General features: G+C 47.4%; 1 protein-coding gene across 3 annotated transcripts in view; it reads left to right on the top strand.

The window, feature by feature from the left end:
• The window catches only part of MTUS2 (microtubule associated scaffold protein 2), a 247,571-nt gene that overhangs the window by 210,786 nt on the left and 16,363 nt on the right, over window positions 1-20,422 (top strand). For all 3 annotated transcript variants that reach the window (XM_065902032.1, XM_065902031.1, XM_065902033.1), the window contains one exon: window positions 13,924-14,138. In XM_065902032.1, coding sequence (XP_065758104.1) covers window positions 13,924-14,138 — 215 coding nt within the window. The remainder of the gene's footprint in view (window positions 1-13,923; window positions 14,139-20,422) is intronic.

Here is a 20,422-nt window from a genome sequence, read left to right as displayed (position 1 = left end):
CAAATTTGATTGTTAAAGAACGAACTGCAGACCCAAGAAGCAATGAACCCCAAACAGGATAAACACAAATCCACAAATCACACCTAAGACATCGTAGTCAAACTGCTGAAGACCCAAGATAAAGAGGAAAAATGAAATGCAACCAGATAAAGACACACATCACTTACAGGGGATAAGGATGTGGTGACAGTTAACTGCATCAGAAATAGACAAAGACAGTGGAATGACACGTTTGAAGGGCTGAAATAATTTTTTAAAAAATCAGAACTTAATGTCCAAAATAAACATTCTTTATGAATGATAGAAACTTAGAATTACAGGAAAAATTGAGATTATCAAAATGGTAAATGTGTGGATAAATATACAAGATTATTCATTTTGTTTTAAATTTTTTCTGGTTTTAAGTGTTGAGCTTGATGTTCTTTGTCTATTACTACATCCATGTCGTTACTACCCAAGACAAGACATAGGACATTTTCATCATCTGAAAATTTGCCCCAGGCTTCTTTCAGTCAGCTCCACTCTGCCACTCCTTATTTCTGTCCCCGTAGATTAGTTTTGCCTGGCCTTGGATTTCCTACAAATGGGAGCAGACCGTCTTTTATGTCTGGGTGCTTTTGCCACATTACCAAGCTTGTCATTGGTTTGTCCCTTTTTATTGACTCATGTTCCTTTGGTGTGCATATGCCAATATTAATTATCCACTCTTGGGTTTTGTCCACATTTTGCTTTTATAAATAAGGCTGTTGTGACTATCCTTGCATAGGTCTTACTGTGGACAGAGACATTTTCATTTCTCTCGGTTCAATTCCTTCTTGAGAAATGACTGGGTCAGAGAATAGATGTGAATTTCACTTTAGGAGAAGCTGCCAAACAGTTCTGGAAAAGGCTCTTCCATTTTTACACCATCCCTCAAACATTTTGGAGCATTCCACTTCATCCATGACCTTGCCAACATTCAGTATTATCAGTAATGTCATTGTTATCATTGTTATTGTTATCATTGTTTTAGCTGTTCTAGTAGGTGTGAAGAGTATCTCACTGTGGTTTTAATTTGTGTTTCCCTGATCACTAAGGAAGTTGAGCACTTCTGTGTGCTAATTGGCTATGTGGATGTCTTCTTCTGTGAGTTTTCTGTTGTCCATTTTTTTATTGCATGGTTTGTCTTTTTACTGAATGGCAGCCGCCCCCTTCACCTCAAGGCTGCCATAGTCCCACTTTCATTGTGGTCCTGATCTGTCTTCTGGTTCCCAAGACTTGGGTACTGACTCAGGATAACCTAAGTTTACAGCCGTGAATATAAAAAAATTGAAAGCAAATCTCTTGCTTAGATATAAAGCATTTTAACAGTGTCATTTTTAAGATAAATTTGAATGCCTATTCTGCATAAAATTATTCTAGGTATTTTATTTTGAGATCCTTTATGCTATAATCCAAGAATGTAAAGAGCTGGTGATCAGTTGGAAAAGAGGGTGAGGGGATGAATGATTGTAGCATGAAATTAAGTCAGTGACTTTCTCCTTCAAATATCTGTCCCTGATGCTGTTCCAAGCCCCTTTTCCTTCTGACTCTCTGTGGTCTCGCTAGTAATCTCAGTCTACCCCCATGGCTTCAACTGCCACCTAAGCCGCACCCTCCCAGGTCCATGTCTCTCCTGAGGTCACCTCTTGGTGAGCCACAGGCATTTCAGCTCTTTGAGGCCAATTCATGTTATGTCCACCTACCCCACCCTCTGCGTGTGCGCATGCTAAGTCACTTTTAGTCATGTCCGACTCCGCGACACTGTGGACTGCAGCCGACCATGCTCCCCTGTCCATGGGATTCTTCAGGCCAGAATAGCGGAGTGGGTTGCCATGCCCACCTCCAGGGGATTTTTCTGACCCAGGGATCGAACCTGTATCTCTTGCGTCTCCTGCATTGGCAGGCAGGTTCTTTACCACTAGTGCCCCCTGCGAACCTCCACCCCAAACTCTCTACTTCAAAGTAAAACCGAATCACCACTTCTGTTAAAGTCCTAATTTATTTCAAGTACAGGCTAAGCTGCTGTAACAAAAAGACACCCAAATGTGATGGAATAAATAAGATAGGGGATATTTTTCTCTTGTGTCCTTTTCTGCCCATGAGAGGCCCCAGTTTTCAGCCTGAGGGAGGGGAAAGGAGGCAAAGTCAAGGGCAGGCAGCTCCCTCATAAGACTCTGATCTAGAAGTTGCCACGTCACTTCTTCACATCCCTTGACTTATGGATAGTCACATGACCCCACAGAGCCGCAAAGGAGACTGAAAGGTAATATGTCCAGCTGGGCACTCTTTTCTGTTAACACTTAAAGAGTATTTTGAATGAAAGAAGAGGAGGAGATGGGGGACAGGTAGGCTCAACCACAATTTTAAGCTCCGTTGTTGACACCAAAATTCGCAGAGGAAGTCAGCCTAGAAAGTGGAGGTGATTACCAACTCTCCCTCTCTGTCTCCTTCATTCTTGATGTCCAGTGAATCCCCAGGTTTTACCTACTTGGAAGTAGGTCCTACTTGTGTCCTCTTCATCTCTCCTTTTAAAAGGAAAAGGGAAATTATGGAAATCTGCCTGGGCCTAGAATCGCATTAAGAGATGGATATCCACAGAAGAAAGTTGCACAAGGTCTAGCCAGGGTAATAGACAAATATTTCTACTCATCATGAAACACTCTTGGACTATTATAAATTGCCTAAAACCTTAACTTCTTCCATGTGCCTAAAATCGGTGATTAGAAACAATTCAAGGTGGTCCACTTTGTTCCTTGGAGTTGATTTGATATATTTGGAAGTAAGACAGCAAGAGGCTGGGAGGAGTTCATGAGGAAATGCACACCTCTTTAAAAATTAGATTCTATAGATTTCAAACATCAACCCTTCATTCCTATGCAGGAAACCCCTGAACAACAAATGAAACATAATCATCAGTCTAGGGATACCTCAGAGAAAATGCCCCAAGCCCCATGGAGAAAACAGAATACCCTGGCCATGCATTTGTCATCCTAAAGGAAGGAATGATGGTATTTAAACTTATCACCATCAAATGGATTAAACTGTATTACCCAGCAGCCCCTTGGTCTCTATTCCTCCCATGAGCAATTAAGGAGAATGCGGCCACTCAGACTTTAGGACAGAGGGTGGCAGTCAGCAACATGCCGTGGGATGGGCCGCCCCTAGCTGGCAAGCTTAGGAAGGGGCAGGGTCCCAGGAGTTCACTGGTTAGAGCTTTGTAGGATGGATTCTACCCAATGAAAGAGGAGTCTGGAATCTCAACTTTCAGAAACTTATTAAAAGCTATTAAAATTATTAAAAGTTATTAAAAGGGATGTCCAACCTGGAAGTTGTGTACACTGTCCAGTTTACGTAACAAATATTAGTTGGAGGTAAAATTTAAGGGTCATCTTTTCAATTCCATTTTGCACAGGAGAAAAAAGTTAAAAGCAGTCAATGCTCACTGCAACCACACGGACCCACCGTCTGGCCTGTCCATAGCCAGACTTCAGAGCGGCCCCCGTGGTGTGTTAGATGAGCCGCTGCCAGCTCTGCAGCCCAAATTAGCCCAGAGGAGAGGGAGGGGCAGGCGCCATGCAGGATCCCCGGAAAGCCGCTTCCTGTTTATGGGCCGTAGTGTCATATTAGCTCTCATGTAGACGGCATTTGTTTCTCTCCTCAAAACTTCCCATCATAACCATCGTCTTAAATCCACTTCCTCTTTCCTCTCTTGCCCCCATAAATCACTGTTGCATTTTTCTCCTCTTCGACCAAGGAGGTTACTTCTAAGCATTGCAATTACATTCACGCACAGGGTTGGTCATTATCCATTTGTCGAAAGGCCCGTCCTTTATCTTAAGACCACATAAAAATAGCTCTAAGTATTTATGACTTTGAAAAGCACCTTAACCTTGATGGGATTTTTATATCTGTTTCTCCTTCTCTTTCTTTGTTCCCTTTCTTCCAGAACATAAGGCAGAATAGCGGTGTTAGTATTCGAAAGAGCTCTGCTGAGATGCAGGGCGCCTGGAGGGAATCCCGCCTTCCCAGTGCTCGCTGGGTCAGCCTGGACAAGTGACTTGAGCCCTCTGAGCCTCCGTTGCTTTTCTGTAAAATCAGAGCAAAACTGCCTGCTTTCTTCAGCTTTAAAACTGGCTGCGAAGATTAAGCAAACTACTACTGTGTGTTTTGTTGTTGTTTAGTAACTAAGTCATGTTCAATTCTTTTGTGACCCCATGCCAGGCTCCTTTGTCCATGGGATTTCCCAGGCAAGAATACTGGAGTGAGTTGCCAGTCCTTCTCCAGGGGATCTTCCAAACCCAGGGATCAAACCCATGTCTACTGCATTGGCAGATGAATTCTTTACCACTAAGCCACCAGGGAATCCCCAATATTGTATGTTAGAGAACTTCATTAATGAAGCACAGAGATGTTATCATTGATGTTACTACTAATATCTCCTGTTGCTGGGCAGTGAGTCATTCTGCAAAGCACATTTTCTCTGTAGATGAAGCTTCTCTCTTTAGGGCTCCATTTCAGAGGGAGATCATAATAAAAATAGTATCGCCTTCCTGATCTTCCCTAAGAAAGGACAGTGGAAAACTGTCCTTGATGACCCTCAGTCACCATTACAATACCCATAGAATTCTAGAAGGCAAGGGCAGAAGGGGGCTTCACGCTCAGGGTTCCTGTGTTAGCTGGCTCAGACTGCTGTAACAAAATAACACCCAGGTCGGGGGGCATAAACAACAGGCATTTATTTTCTCTCGGTTCTTGAGGCTGAAGTCCAGGCCAGGGGCTGGCAGAGTTGGTTTCTGCTACAGCATCTGTCCTTGGCCTGTGGAAGGACGTCCCCTTGCTGTGTCCTCACCCGGCCTCTGAGACCTCTTGGGTGGCTCCTCCTCTTCCAAGCAGGACACCAATCATGTTGGACTAGGGCCCCACCCTCCTGGCCTCACATGAACTTAATCAACTCGTCGAGTACACCCACCTCCAAATACGGTTACATTCTTAAGGTCCTGGGGAATATGGCTTCACCCCGTGATTCTAGGGGGATACACTTCAGCTGGTAGCAGTGCCCGACCTCCTCATTTTCCAGGTGAGAATCTCAGATCCAAAGAGGCTGAGTTAGTTGCCAAAATTCCCACAGCTGGTGTCTGCAGGACCTGGGAAGACCTGGACTCTTCCTGCTTTCCCCCACCTGCCTTTGTCTCCTGTTCCTTCCAGGTGTGACCTGACCACCTCCTGCCTGGGCTGTCACTCCTCCACCCTGCCTCCCCACCCCTTCTAATCTGGAAATGCTGGCAGTCTGGATTCCATGCACAGGAAGGGTTATTCGCTGTCACTATGGAAGTTTAAGCAGTGTGGGGGTGGGACGTGAGTAGGCACTTCAGGGCACGTATTTGGGGATCTTGAGGCTCCTATATGCTCCTATATCCAACTTGGGGGCCATGTTCTCATAGTGTGACCCACAGGTAAGTAAAGTATTAATGCACTTTTTATTTTGTGGCTGTGCCCCGAGCCTTGTGGGATCTTAGTTCCTTGATCTGGGATTGAACCTGGGCCCTTGGCAGTGGAAGCATATAGTCCTAACCACTGGACAGTCAGGGTAGACCTGGCTATTAATGCACTTTAAAGAGCCCCCTTGATAAGAACTCTTCTGTGTTTGTTCTGTAGCACTGGGAATGCCTAGCAGCTAGAAAATGTGCTTCGTCTTACTGCAGCCGCGTGTCTTATATCTTTCCACTAACCATTTACACACCCGTGGGGAGGAGAAAACACATCTGTCAATCCAGCCCCACTTCACTGAAGAAGATTTAATAATGAGAGTCTACCCCGAGGCCTCATGCTTTTAAGATTTCAACGCTTTTATAGAATAGACCACAGCACATGCCCATGTGAAATGGAATATTACCATTCATCATTAATGTGTCACAAGGCTTGTCAAAATTCAGCAGTTTTGAATTTCGCGTTTTTCATGCTAATTGACAACATCCAGAAAAGCCCTTCCTAAGTGCCGTGGACCAGAGGTGAATCTGCCATCACATTTGTGAACCAGGGGCCCTTATATGCACGTAAATCCGGCTGTTAGTTCCGTGGAGATTTATTTGGTGTCTAGTATGTGCTTGTCTGCTGAGTGGGTCTCCTCTTCTTAAAGGGCACCACCACCCGAATCACTCAGACCAATTGCCTGAGTCATCTTCGGGTCCAATCCATGCCCTCCCCTCACCTCCCTCGTCCAAGCCAGGAGCAAGTGGCTTGGCCTCGAAAATGCATTGCACGCCCACCCAGGACTGCAGCTTCAGCCCCAGGTTACGACCACCTGGACCCCAGACATGTCCTCCGCTCTGTTCTCCTTGCCTCTGCCAGCCTATTCACCATGGAGCCTCCAGGGTGCTCTTGTAATCAACGCTTCATGAGCTCCTGTTATCCCAGGCTTAAGACTGTTGAGGGGTTAGGGGGGCCCTTTCCAGTTACTGGAGTACAAGCCCCACTCCTCGCTAGGGACCAGGGGCCTCATGAGATCCAACCCTACCTCTCCCCACCTCCACTGTCTCCATCACGGACCCTCAGGCCCCTTGTCGTCTTCCTGTCCCTTAAGTGAGCCCTGTGATCCCAGCTCGGGATCTTTGCTCTTGTAGTTCTTCCTCCTGGAACCCCCTCCCTCCAGCTCTCTGGACCCCTCCCCTTCCCCGTCTTTCATATCCACCTGGATGGGGTTTTCTCAGGTGCCTCCTGAATGCACCATTCCCTCACATTGCTCTTATTTTCCCTAACATTGGTCTCATTTTACTTTCTCCAGCTGGCTGTTATCTCAGGTTTTCATGATCTGACATCTTACTGTTTAAAACTTCTGTCCGTGTCTTTATTTGCCCACCTGGCAGCGAGTCTGGTTCTCACCCCAGGATTGGGCGTGGGATATAGCAGCTGCTCAATAAATTCAACTACTAAAAATCCACTGTCTGTGGATAGTCCGCCTGCCTGTCTGACCACAAATACTCAAGCGTCTCTGACGCTGTCGCTGCCCTCTAGTGATGGAGGTGGATGGGTAGAGAGATATGCTGCGATTCACAGCAGTGAGGGCCTGAAGGCTGATTGGTCAAAGCCTCACCTCCGAGCCATTGAAACCCTGGTGCAGCGGCCACTCCCACCCGGGTGCGGAGGGACCCGGGCTCCGGCCCCTGCTTTGCAGGCCTCGCCCCTCCCGCGGGGGCCTGGATCCCTGAGTTACCCCTTCTCAAACCTCCCATCCTACGGGACACCCGCCTGGGGCCCAGGGCGTGGTACCCAGGAGGCACTCCACTAATGCCAGCTCTTTGGTCCAGGGCCCTGGGGATGCCCTGTGGACCTGCAGAGATGCCCAGAGACCCCCAACTCCCCTGCTGGCTCTTCCACTCGCATTTCTACTCCTAGTCCCTGAACCTTTCCTCCATCTCAGCCCCTCCTTATCTCTTTTCTTGACCAAGTGAAGTTGCTCAGTCATGTCCAACTCACTGCGACCCCATGGACTGTAGCCTACCAGGCTCCTCCGTCCATGGGATCTTCCAGGCAAGAGTACTGGAGTGGGTTGCCATTGCCTTCTTCAGGGGATCTCCCCAACCCACGGATCGAACCCAGGTCTCCCACATTGTAGGCAGGCGCTTTTACCATCTGAGCCACCAGGGAAGTCTCTTCACATTTTCATCAAAAAGAAGGTCCTTTAAAAAAGAGGGCGGTAGAGGGCAGTGTGGCCCAGGATTCCAGGCAGCGTGTTTCATGGACTGAGCCTGCCGCCTGCTGTGGGTCGCTGTGATCTGACAAGAGTGGACAGAGGCCTTTGCGACCAGAGGTCTTTTCCAGGCATTATAGTTCCCCCTGGTGGACACAGATTTGTCACAGGATTACTGCCATCAAAAAGACCAAACACACACACACACACACAAAACCAACTAAAGTTTACAAAGATGCTATAATCTTTAAGCCCACATAATTCCACTCTCAAGAATTTATCCTAATGAAGAAAGTAAAAAAAAATATGTGAGTGACGCAAATCAAATGTGCAACACTAAGGATGTATAAATTACAGTGCATCCACGTGAAAATATGGTGGCTCAGATGGTAAAGAATCTGCCTGCAATGTGGGGGACCTGGGTTCGATCCCTGGGTTGGGAAGATCCCCTGGAGAAGGGAAAGGCTACCCACTCCAGTATTCTTGCCTGGAGAATTCCATGGACAGAGGAGCCTGGCGGGCTACAGCCCATGGGGTCACAAAGAGTCGGATACAACTGAGTGACTAAGCACACATGAAAATATGAGCAACCATAAAAATATTAAGCAGGAAGACGTGGAAAATTCCTAACAGGAGATACTGAAGTCACACTATTGCCACAGCTGTGAAGGGATTTTCAGTGGAAAGTTTTCATTTTCTTTGTGCCATGAGGTTATGGGTAATATTTAAATTATACTTTTTTTCCCTTGAAAGTTATTTTGTCTTTTCAATTACTCCCCATCTCTCAAAGAAACAATTTAATCTTTTATCTGACTGTGGGATCCCCTATCAATATGTAACAATACTGACTGTTAATTTACTAAGGCTGCTGTACAAAGTACTGCAGGCTGGAGGGCTTAAAAGACAGAAATTAATTTTCTTACAGTCCTGGAGGCTGGAAATCACGATCAAGATACCAGCAGGGTTAGTTTCTTCTGAGGCCTCTCCTCTTGGCATAGATGGCTACCTTCCCCCAGCCAGTGTCTGTCCTGTAGACTTCAGTCATATTGGATTGGGGCTGACCCTATAAATGACCTCATTTTAACTTTATTAGCTGCAAAAATCCTGTCTCCAAACATGGTCACATTCTGAGGCACTAGGGATTAGAACTTCAGCATATAAATCCTGGGGGACACAATTGAACCCATAACAGTGACTATTATAATAATTCCACATATTTATATACAGTCTTCACCTTTAGATGACTTATTTTATAATTGTCAAAGCTTAAGCATTATTTGTGATGTAAAAGGTAGTATAATATTATTCCTTATGCTTTATCATGAATTACAACCAAATTCTTTTCTTCAGTTTAAGTCTAGTTTTGTAATTACTGATCTTTGCTGCCTCTTTCCAGTAACAAGTTGTAATTATTCAAGGGACATTTTGGGCAATTGTTTAAAGAAAATTGCTCTTACTCACTGAGTTTTTCCCCTAGATTTTTATTTATGAACTGTGGTGTGTATGTATGTACTACATACACGCAATCTATATATTCATACATACATATGTTCAATTATTGAAAACTACCGCAGACTCTAATCCTGTTTTTGCTTTTGAAACTCATGCTTATGAATTAGAAATGTTATCAGTGCTCCTGGCCTATCATAATCCTATTCTTTTAGAAACCATTTTCTCAGCGTTTTAGGTTCTAGGGATTTATTATTGGTGTGTTTGCCTCTCACATTATAAAGTACCAAATGTTTTCTCATGAATAGAAATAAAGAAGGGAAGAATGAATGCAAGAGGTTGCTCATAAAAATTAGCCTGCTTTAATCTCTGTCTGCAAAATGCCCCAGTAGATACATTTTTGAGAATTTACCAGAGGCAAGAGGATGTTTATTTCTTTAGGGACTCTGTTATTGGAACTTGCTCCTTGGTGCCTCAGCTGCAGCTCTTATCCAATATCTTCTGAAGGCCTGGGGCTTATGACACAGGGTCATTGGAAGAACAGAATATCACTTCTTGTATATAATAGCGATTGGGAATTTGGGGGTTGGTGCTAGGTGTGGAAAGGCGATTACTTTGGCCACCTGATGCAAAGAGCCAACTCATTGGAGAAGACCCTGATGCTGGGAAAGACTGAAGGCAAAAGGAAAAGGGGGCAACAGAGGATGAGATGGTTGGATGGCATCACTGACTCAACAGACATGAATTTGCACAGACTCTGGGAGATAGTGAAGGACAGAGGAGCCTGCCTTGCTACAGTCCATGGGGTCCAAAGAGTCAGACATGATTTAGCGACTCAACAACGATAACTGAGGCTGCACAGCTCGTGATTTACTGAAGCAACAGTACAATTCAGGAACAGCTCTAGGATGAAAATCAATCAATCATTACTGACCACCCCCCCCTGCAAATAGAATGCCAGGCCTTGAATCATCCCGCACGAACATAAACAAAATCACACGTTCGATGGAAGTCCTGTCCTTTCTGACTGCAGGCGACCATAACCTTTTCAAACTGTCTTCTTAATCATGGTAGTCATTTAAAAAGTATTTTAACTCATAAAACATTCAAACAAATAATTATATACATATTGTTGCAGGTGTTCATTGGGAAGTGAGTCCTGTCAATTAACCTCGGAGGGGGGAAGGACAGATGGAAGGTCAGACACGCAGATGCATTTCCATCACAAGTAGAACTCCGCTGTCCTGCTCATCCTGCATCTTGCCTTTTTTGTTTAACAATGTATTACAGGTCATTCCACGAAAATATTGACCTTGCTTTTAAGTTACCTGTATCCCATTGAATATGGGATTTGTCCTGTGTGTATAGTGGACTTACCATCATTTATTTAACTAGCCTCCCCCCCACTATTTCCCAAAGGCAAATCATGCTGAACTAGTTATCCTTCATCAGATTTTTTTGGTTCTCTTGTGAAATTGTTGATTTAAAAGATATGTGCATTTAATTTTTTTTCTCCAGTGTAACTGATTTGTTGTTATTCATTTCTTGACCTTTTTTTTCTGTTTTATTCCATGTATGCAATCTATATCATCAACTTACTCTTTAGATTTACTAGAGTTAAAGATACCAATATTAGTATTAATATAGGAAAAGCACATTTTTCCCATATAAAACAGTACTTGTTAAAGAAGACTACATGGTGAGCATTTTTTATTACTTTCATTTGAGTGCAATGTGCTGTAATTCTAGTTAAGAAACAGTAAGAATGGTTCTCAGATTCCCCTAGCTCCACATATATCCATGTGTGTGCATGTGTGTGTGTGTATATAAAACAGTGTAGTGGTGAAGTTTTTATTTTGTCAACATACATCTTCATCATCATTATACAGAGTTTCAAAATCTAAGTATGAGCTTTCCTTCTACAAACACGTCTAAATTTATCCTCTGAGATATTTTCCCTGTCATGTTATTTTGCAGATTTTCTTTCCATTTTTGGTAAAAACTTTATTGAGATATAATTCACAGCTCCCCCATTTGAAAACAATTCAGTGGTTCTTAGTATATTCACGGAGTTACGCAGCTGTAACTGTAATCTGTTTTAGGACATTTTCATGACCCCAAAAAGAAACTCCAAACTCTTTAGCTGTCACCCTTCCCAAGCTCCCATCCCTAGGATTTCAATTTTGAAAAATACTTGAACCTGCAAAGCAGCTCCTCAGTTTATACCCCCACTGTTGCTCCATCAAAGGCCAGTTTTCTCCTACCTTCCCTGTATTAGCAGAACATTACATCTCAATCAATCTTGTAGGTAAAAAAAATCTCTTGCTTTGATCTGCATGTATTGAATCATGAATGGTGCCGACCATCTGTTCTTGTATTTGTAGACTGTGCTTCATCTCTGCACTGCCTTGTGGACCTGTTGTAAATACAGACATTGCTGTCACTGCTTTATTTTGATCCCATTCACCGTGGCAGGGTGCATGGGGCAAAGACTGTGAAGTTAGTTCGCCTGAATTACAGAAACAAGAGCGCCCGCCACAGAGACCCTGTGCACGCAGACACCTACCCTGGAGCTCGTTGCTCGGGGCCCACCCGTAGTTACCGTGTGTCTCCTGTCCGTCCCGTCCTTTTCTGTTGGAGGACCCTTCACCTTCCCCCAGTGCAGGTGAAATGATTGCTGTTTGTGTGGAGGTGGGGAGGAGAGATGGACTGGGAGTTTGGAATTAGCAGATGCAAACTATTACGTATAAAATGGGATAAACAACAAGGCCCTATTGTATAGCACAGGGAATGATATTCACTATCCTGTGATAAACCATAATGGAAAAGGATTTTAATCAGTCAAACCCAACAGCAGTTCATTCTTGCACAATCCATGAGTTAGGGCAAAACTCCCTTCAACTTACAGTAAGATCCTACTCAGGTCTTGCAGGCAGGGATTGGGGAATTACATCTCATTTCTGATCACTAATGTGTGATGAAGAGCATCAGGAGAATTATATGACTGATTGTAGATGGGTTGTGGTGTGGTGTATCTGAAGGCTATTGAATGCAACTTACAATGCTTAATAAAAATCTTTATTCTTTTAGTATAAAAAAAAAAAAGGATTTTAAAAGAATGTATTTATGAGTAAATAATTGCTCCTCTATTGGCCTCAGTTTCACTGTGTCTCACTCCATCAAGCACTGTTTTTAATGGACATTCCATGGTGGTTGTTCTGTTAAAGCCCAGTCACTCCAGGATAATCCTGTCTTTGCTTGTACATCTCCTCCCTAGTCTGTGGATTCTGGGTGTTTCTTTCACTAACTAGGGTCCCTGGTGAAATTCTAACAACTTGCCCAGGTTGGGGGAATCTTTGGGGAAAAGTGGAGCTCTGTTCAGACCCCTGGGCATAGGGGATTCCTCACCGCTGCCTCCAAGCCTGAGCCACTGTGGCCTTCAGTTCCTGGGAGGTTCTGGCTGTTTCTATGAGGCCCATAACCTCCCTCTTCCATGATCTCACTGCCAGGGACCAGAAAACCTCAGCCCACTTCTGCCATTCCTGCTGTATTTATTAGCGAGCAAGCAAAACGCCCTCTTGCTACTGGTGGTGGAAAGCCCAGTGCACACTCAGCCATCATCCCGACATGTATATTGTTGCTATTGTTTGGTTGCTGAGTCATGTCTGACTCTTCCTGACCCCATGGACTTCGGTCCACAGGGGAGAAAAAAGTCATCTGTGCAATAATGTTGTTGTGCGTATCAATACTTGCAGCTTTCCTCTGTTTGTGATCTTTTTAAATACAAAACTGGTTTTTAAAAACCTCAAGAATAATTATAGCAATGGCTTAAACTCTAGACCAACCAAAGACTTTTGAGAAGTATTTTTTTCATCAGCATTCTTTAGAGTTGCTGGCTCCGGTGGCAGTAAGAACCAGAGGGCTTTTCTGGTCAGCCTGGTTATTGCTTTTAAATTCTCTACAGACAGTGTATCCTTTTATCGCCCACACCTGAGGTGGGCAGCACTCACCACCTTGCTCTCAATACACCAGAGGATCCTAACTTTCTCAGATTGTGTATCAGAATCCCCCATCAAACGATGGGACCCAGGACACGGGGCCAACTGAAGTCCTGGACCAGGAAGGCCCTTTGGGACAGCATTAGGCTCCTGGGCTGGGCCGTATTCTTACACACTGTGCACACAGAGCAAGATCCAACCTGTCCACCAATCATTTCATCAGGGAAGTAGTGTCCTTAAACATCTCCTGCCTCTGCAGCTCTTACTCCACACACTGTGACCCTGGGCCGGTCACAGGAGCTCCCTGGGCTCAGGTTCACCCCAACATCCAGGGTCTGTGTTGAGACTCCGATGCTGTAGATGGGAAAGCGTCTTGCATGCATACATGTGTGCTAAGTCGCTTCAGTCGTGTCTGACTTTTTGAGGCCCCATGAACTGTAGCCCGCCAGGCTCCTCTGTCCATGGGATTCTCCAGGCAAGAATACTAGAGTGGGTTGCCATGCCCTCCTCCAGGGGATCTTCCTGACCCAGGGATGGAAGCTGTGTCTCCTGCAACTCCTGCTTTGCAGGCAGAATCTTTACCACTGAGCCACCGGGGAAGCATCTTACAAACCATGAAGCTCTGCAGAAGGAAGGGCATCTTGCCCTGGTCCTTCCACCCACACCTTGATGTTGTAGCGTCGGGGTTGCAGACTTGAGGCTCTGGGCGCATCCTGGCGGTTTGTGACCGTGCGTTCTCCCATCACCCCCCCCCCCCCGCCCCAACAGCTTTCCACGCGGCCAAGTGTGAGAAGCTGCAGCGGGAGAAGGCGGAGTTGGAGCGGCGCTGTGAGGCAGAGGTGCGGAACCTGGGCTGGCAGCAGGAGGCCGAGCTGCGGGACCTGGAGCAGCGGCTGCAGCTGCAGTTTGAAACCGAGGTGGCCCGGCTCCAGGAGGAGCACCGTGCGCAGTTGCTGCGGATCGGGTGTCAGCACCAGGAGCAGGTGAGTCCGCCCGGCCCGCCCTGCCCTGGGGAGCCGCGGGCTGGAGGCAGAGGGGAGCCGGCTGCCTTAGCCCAGAGTCCTGCCACAGGTGAGCTCCCAGGTCCCCACCCTCCAACCTTGGCTCTGTCCCCTGTCCCCTCCCCATCATCCCCTCCAGCCTCCTCCTTCGTCCTCCCAGGCACACTCCCACCTCTGGGCTGTTTGCTGGGCTGTGCCCACCGCCTGATTAAGCTTCCCTGGTGACTCAGTAGGTAAAGAGACTGCCTGCAACGCAGCGAGACTTGGGTTGGATCCCTGAGTCGGGAAGATCCCCTGGAGAAGGACATGGCAACCCACTCCAGGATCCTTACCTGGAGAATCCCGTGGACAGAGGAGCCTGGCGGGCTATAGTCCTTGGGGTCACAAAGAGTCAGACACGACTGAGACTGAACCAACACGCCAATGCCTGGAGTGCTCTCTCTCTAGACATGCCATGGCTCGCTCGCTCCTTCCCTGCTAGACTTTTCTCACTGAGGCCTCTCCTCATCCAGAATATAGCTCCTTCCCCCCTCATGCACACTCCTGTCCTCCTCCCTTCTTTAATTTTTCCTGGGTACTTATTACTACCTAATGTGTGATTAACTTGACTTTGTACCCTGTTGATCTTCTGCATAACCCATGAGGGCAGTGGAAATAACAGACACACGTGTATCTAGCACATGCTGAGGGTCATGCTCTGCTCCTCCCTCTTTTCATGGACTAACTCATTTAACCCCTATAGTAACCCTACCAGGGAGGAACCATTATTATCCCCATTTTACAGGTAAGAAAACTGAGACCCGGAGGTTAAATACCTTGCTGGAATTCATGCTTATGGAAGAGCCAGGGTTGGACCCAGTCTGAACCCAGGGTCCGTGCCCTCAAGCCCTGAACTAGGGTTTTCTGCTGGATTTACTGCGGAGTCTCTGGCTTGGCGCTGCCTGCCTGCAGAGGGTAGGCCTTCAATGTGTATTTGCCTGATGAAAGGAGGATTCAGCTCACTAACCTTAGCCTGGCAGTCTTCCCAGAGAGGGTCATTCATCCTAGAACAGCTGGGGAAGAATTCCCACGGAGCCAGTCATGTGAAAGCGGGTGGGAGCCAGGCATGCCCGTCCCCACAGCCGGCTGCAGGGTCCATTACAGCGTTGGCACCAGGGTGAGGTGAACCCGCTCTGCCTTCATGAAACTCATCTGCTCCTTCCTTTTCTCTTCTTCCTAAGCCCCTAAGGCTCTGATGCCCTAGTGCCCACCTTCTAATTGGTGTATTGTTGCCCGGAGTCTGCTTCGCTATCCCTAAGATCAACTGGCACTCATGAAGAGCACTCTTCACATCTCAGGCTAATGCCAAGTGGCCCTTCACAGCCGTGAACATTTGGGCTGCATCCCCAGTAGGTATTCCAGACAGCGATGGTCCCCAGAGGCTTGACAATCATAGGGGAGAAATATTAGAGTAATAATAAGTACTGTCATTGGAAAGAGCTGTCTCCGATTTTACAGCACTTTCATCTATTCAGCATCTCAGCATCTTCTCTTCAGCATCCTCCTTTTTTTAGAGGCTTGTGGAAACCAGACACACCTGCCTTTCTAAAGTGGTGTAGACTTAGAGGCCAGAAACAGATAGGTGACAGGTAAGGTTACCTGCTAGGCTAAGATTAGAAATGGAACCTTCGGCATCTGCCCTCTTCGGCTTGCTCTGAGTAGACATTCACTCGGCTGCTGTCTGTAGTCTTACCTGCTTCTTGACTCACTGATACAGGTCAGTCCTGGGGCAGATATCGGCTTGTCCTGTGTCCTATATCCTGGGGTAGTCAGGCCCAATTTTACACGGAGAATGTATGCATACCCATATTCACTGATTTTGAGTCCAAACGTTTGGTTGGTTGAGAGGATGTCAAGAGATGGGAGGAAGGGCAGGAGGGGGCTCCCCAGCAGGAGGAGCCTCTGAATGAAGGCTCACATGGGGGTGTCGTGTGTGGGAAACCGCGGAGCCGGGGCCCCTGCTGAATGGAGCCCGTCCACCAGCCGAGGGACCCCGGGCAGACGCTCGCTAAGCTGGGCACTCCTGGGGTGTGTGGTCTCACCCACCTCTAAGCTGAGACTGTAGACTTTAAAAGATTTCATTTTGTTGTTGTTGTTTAGTTGCTAAGTTGTGTCTGACTCTTTGCAACCCCATGGGCTGTAACCCGCCAGGCTCCTCTGTCCATGGAATTCTCCAGGCAAGAATACTGGAGTGGGTTGCCACTCCCTTCTCCAGGGGATCTTCCCAACCCAGGGATCAAACGCAGGTCTCCTGCATTGGCAGGTAGATTCTTTACTACTAAACCATCAGGGAACCTAAAGATTTCATACTGGGAGAGACTGGAGGCCCTGACTTTTCCACTTGAGAGTGAGTTACATGAGCTACTTTTGTATATTTTAAAAGAGCTCTGTCTTATGATGGCTTTGAGTTCTGTTCTTCTGGATCCTTTCTAATAGCTAAAGTGATTCATTCATTTATTCATTCACCTATGTGAAGAATAGTGAATGCCCTCCATACACAAGGCCTCATGATACTGCAAAATATGCCAGCATTTATAAAATCTGGACGTGCCTGCTCCATAGCCTCTGGTTATAGATCTGGGGAGTTTCTGAAGCACGTGCTCCAGAAACTGTAATACTGGGTGGGAGATAGAGCTGTTTTGTTCAGGAACTGAGAGTTCGCTTCCAGCTGGGAGGATGTGGGAAAGCTTTACGGTGGACGTTGCATCTGCACACTTCATATTTGAGCCAACCTTTCCTCTAGAAACCCCTGGAGGCGGGCATGACCACCCACTCCAGTATTCTTGCCTGGAGAATCCTATGGACAGAGGAGCCTGGTGGGGCTACAGTCTATGGGGTTGCAAAGAATCGGACACGACTGAGCCATTTCCTTTCACTTCCTCTAGAAACCCATTAGTTTGGGGATGAGGCCAGGGATGGATGGTTTAAATCTGTGAATTATTCAGACCCCTGAGTCTACTTCTGCGGCTGAATGTTGCCTGTTATCCTGGCCTTCAACTTCTCTGGCAGGGAGACAAGGAGGAAGGTGAAATGCACACCATTTCCAGGTAGAAGAGATGCCCGGGTGTTTGGTCGAGGAGGGGACTCGGTGCCTGAGTACAGTGGGATCTGGAAGGAAGGTCTGTGGTTTCAGTGATCTGTGCAGACCCTCCATGCGAAGGTCTTCCTAGTGGGGTGGTAGATTCGCGATGCTAACCCACGCCTCCTGCCGCCTCTGTCCTTCTCCAGCCTTGAAACTCAAGTTCGCTGCCCCAGCCTCTCCCAGTGCCCTGGTGTCCCGACCATGCTGGGAGGCTGCTTCTGTTCTGGCCCAGGAGTTTTTTTTTTAAACTTATTTATTTTACTTTTGTCAGCACTGGGTCTTCGTTGCTTTGTGCAGGCTTTCTCTAATTGCCGTGAGCGGGGGCTAGTCTTCATTGCAGCGTGCGGGCTTCTCGCTGAGGTGGCTTCTCTTGCGGCAGAGCACGGGCTCTGGAGTGTGGGCTCAGTAGTTGTGGCTCTCCGGCTTTGTTGCTCTGCGGCATGTGGGATTGCCCTGGATCAGGGATGGAACCCATGTCCGCTGCATCGGCAGGCGGATTCTTATCCCCTGGACCACCAGGGAAGCCCCTGACACTGGATTTTCAGAGGCTTTATTCCAGTCCTCCCTCGTTAAGGCAGGCTGACCTCTGATGTTACCACAAGACCCCCCCCCCCCCCCCAGGAAAATCCAGCTGTCCATTCGCTGTGATAGGCAGAGGCCATGTCTCTGGCCACATATGGGAATTCCTTGGGGGAGCTGCTGACGAAACACCCCTTCTCTCCACACCTGGAATCGGAGTTTCCGAGTAGGAGTCCCCGGGGCCCAGAGCTTCTGGTGTCAGGGGCCGAACTGGGCCTCATTCTTTGCCCTGCAGCCTAGTTAGGGCACAATCATGGGTGTGGCTTGGCCTGCTGCTTTTCTTATGTGCCTTTAAAGGTACCGTGTGACTCTTATTTTAAAAGTCTGATTATAGAGGTGTTTCATCAAATTGGTGCTCATTCTGGAGCTCACGGAGCATTAACAGAAGCCAGATTGCTCGAGCTTCCCCATCTCAAAGCACACGAGGCAGAGTTTTCACTGTAAACACAGATGCTTTTCCTTTTTGCTCCAAACATACTCATCCATGGAGCCTGGTATTTAGTGATCTGAGTTGTGACCTTTGACCCCTGCATCCAAGACCCTGTGTCAGTTTGTTTCACCTCCTGATCTGGCCCTGAAGCCCCTCGCTCAGGGCCCCCTGATGTTCTGGATTCTGCGTTTTGAGCAGAGATGCCTTTTCAGAGGAGCCTAAGTGTTCATCCTTTGGGTTTACGTTTGCTTTGTCTCGAATCCAGGACACACTTTCTCCTGTTTCCTAAAGAAGTGATCCTTTTTAGACTCAGGGTGGGCACAGCATCCTCGTGCTTCTTCAGATCTACAGAGGCCACTTTGGCGGTCGTCTTGTGTCCTGACTCTGACTCGTCCCGCACACGAGTGCAATCACCATCAGCAGAAACCACACTTTCTAATCAAAGAGAATGAGGTCCCAAGGGGCCCTCCATCTTCCAGCGTGAGAGCCCCACCCATCACAGCATGGAGCCTCCGGATGCTGGGACATGGCTGAACGGGAAATATGGGGGCCTCTGGACACCTGCCCATCTGGCGGGTGGCAAAGGCACCACCTGACGGGGGTTACAGTCAGCCAGGGAGCTCAGGCAGGGCTGGCCATCGGCTCCGAGCCAGTACCAGGGATGCTGTAGCAGGAATGCGGGATGAGAGGGATGGTGAGTCGCCTTGGTATCTGGAAAGGAGCGTTGTTCAGAGGGCCCTGGAGAGAAAAGACAGGGGCGGCCCCCTCTGTCTCATCAGACAGGAATACATGTTGTGGGGGAGCAAATGGGAGTTTAATCTGGTTTTCTTTAATGAGGAGATGTAAAGCCATGCTTCTTCATTTGAAGCCTCCCCTAATTGCATTTTGCAAGTGGCTGGATGAAGTAAGCCCACAGCTCTGTTCTTGACCGTCTAAGAGAAGAGGGTGGCTTCCCAGGCCTTTGCTTTGATGGGACTCAGCTAAACAGCAAGCAGCTGCTGAGACAGCCTGGCGCAGGGAGCACTTGCTGGGCATGGGGACAGATCCCTCCATGGAAGCTCAGAGCCTTGTGCTCTGGGAGGAGGGAGGAGGCTGCTCCAGCAGTAGGTATTTATTTTGGTGGTTGGGGGAGAGAATTCCCCAGGGTTCTAAAAGGAAGAAAATGAAGCTTCACCCAGCATAAGTTTGCTGTGGCATGTAGTGATTCAGCACCTCTATCTCTTTTTTGGTGTTCCCAGGTGACTCAGCAGTAGAGAATCTGCATGCCAATGCAGGAGACACAGATTCAAGCCCCGGGTCAGGAAGATCCCCTGGAGGAGGAAATGGCAATCCACTGCAGTATTCTTACCTGGAAAATTCCATGGACAGAGGAACCTGGTGGGGCTGCAGTCCATGGACTCATAATGAGTCAGACGCAACTGAGCTACTAACATGATACCAAAAAAAACCGGATCTTCCTTGGGTCCACTTATCTGACTCTCTTCCAATGCCTGCCAACCTGGAGGTCTTCTCAGGCTGAGCGCTCAGACGGGCTGCTGCTCCATGTTCTGGAAAGAAGCCAGGAGCCATGGAGGAGAAGCTGTGGGGATTGAAACTGGGACCAGAGAGAGGATGGTCAAGAGTGCATGGCCCCTTCCTCATAGAGGGAACGGCCTTGAAAAACCATCCACAGGTCTAGAAACCCAAATCACTCAAGAGGAAGGACCATGATGCCCTAATTTTGGCTCACTGGCTCTCACTCCTAGTCTCTCAGTAGTGTCCAGTTCGTTGCGACCCCGTGGGCTGTAGCCCGCCAGGCTCCTCTGTTCATGAAATTCTCCAGGCAAGAATACTGAAGTGGGTTTTGCCATGCCCTTCTCCAGAGGATCTTCCTGACCCAGGGATTATACCTGGGTCTCCTACATTGCAGGCAGATTCTTTACCATCTGAGCCACCAGGGAAGCCCCGTCTCTCGCTGCTTTCCTTCAGAACATTCTGGGCTCTCCTCTTGTTGCATATGGAGGAATTAGGGAATCAGTATTGCATTCCTAGGAGCCCCTCTGAGAGGCTGTAACAGATAGATCATGCCCTTACATCATCCTTAATCTACTGGGTGTGTCATTTCATCACCACTGAATCAGAGACCTGCCTCCAACA

This window comes from Muntiacus reevesi, chromosome 11 (genome assembly GCF_963930625.1).
Source record: "Muntiacus reevesi chromosome 11, mMunRee1.1, whole genome shotgun sequence".
Lineage (NCBI taxonomy): Eukaryota > Metazoa > Chordata > Mammalia > Artiodactyla > Cervidae > Muntiacus > Muntiacus reevesi.
This window is presented reverse-complemented; position numbering and strand designations above follow the sequence as displayed.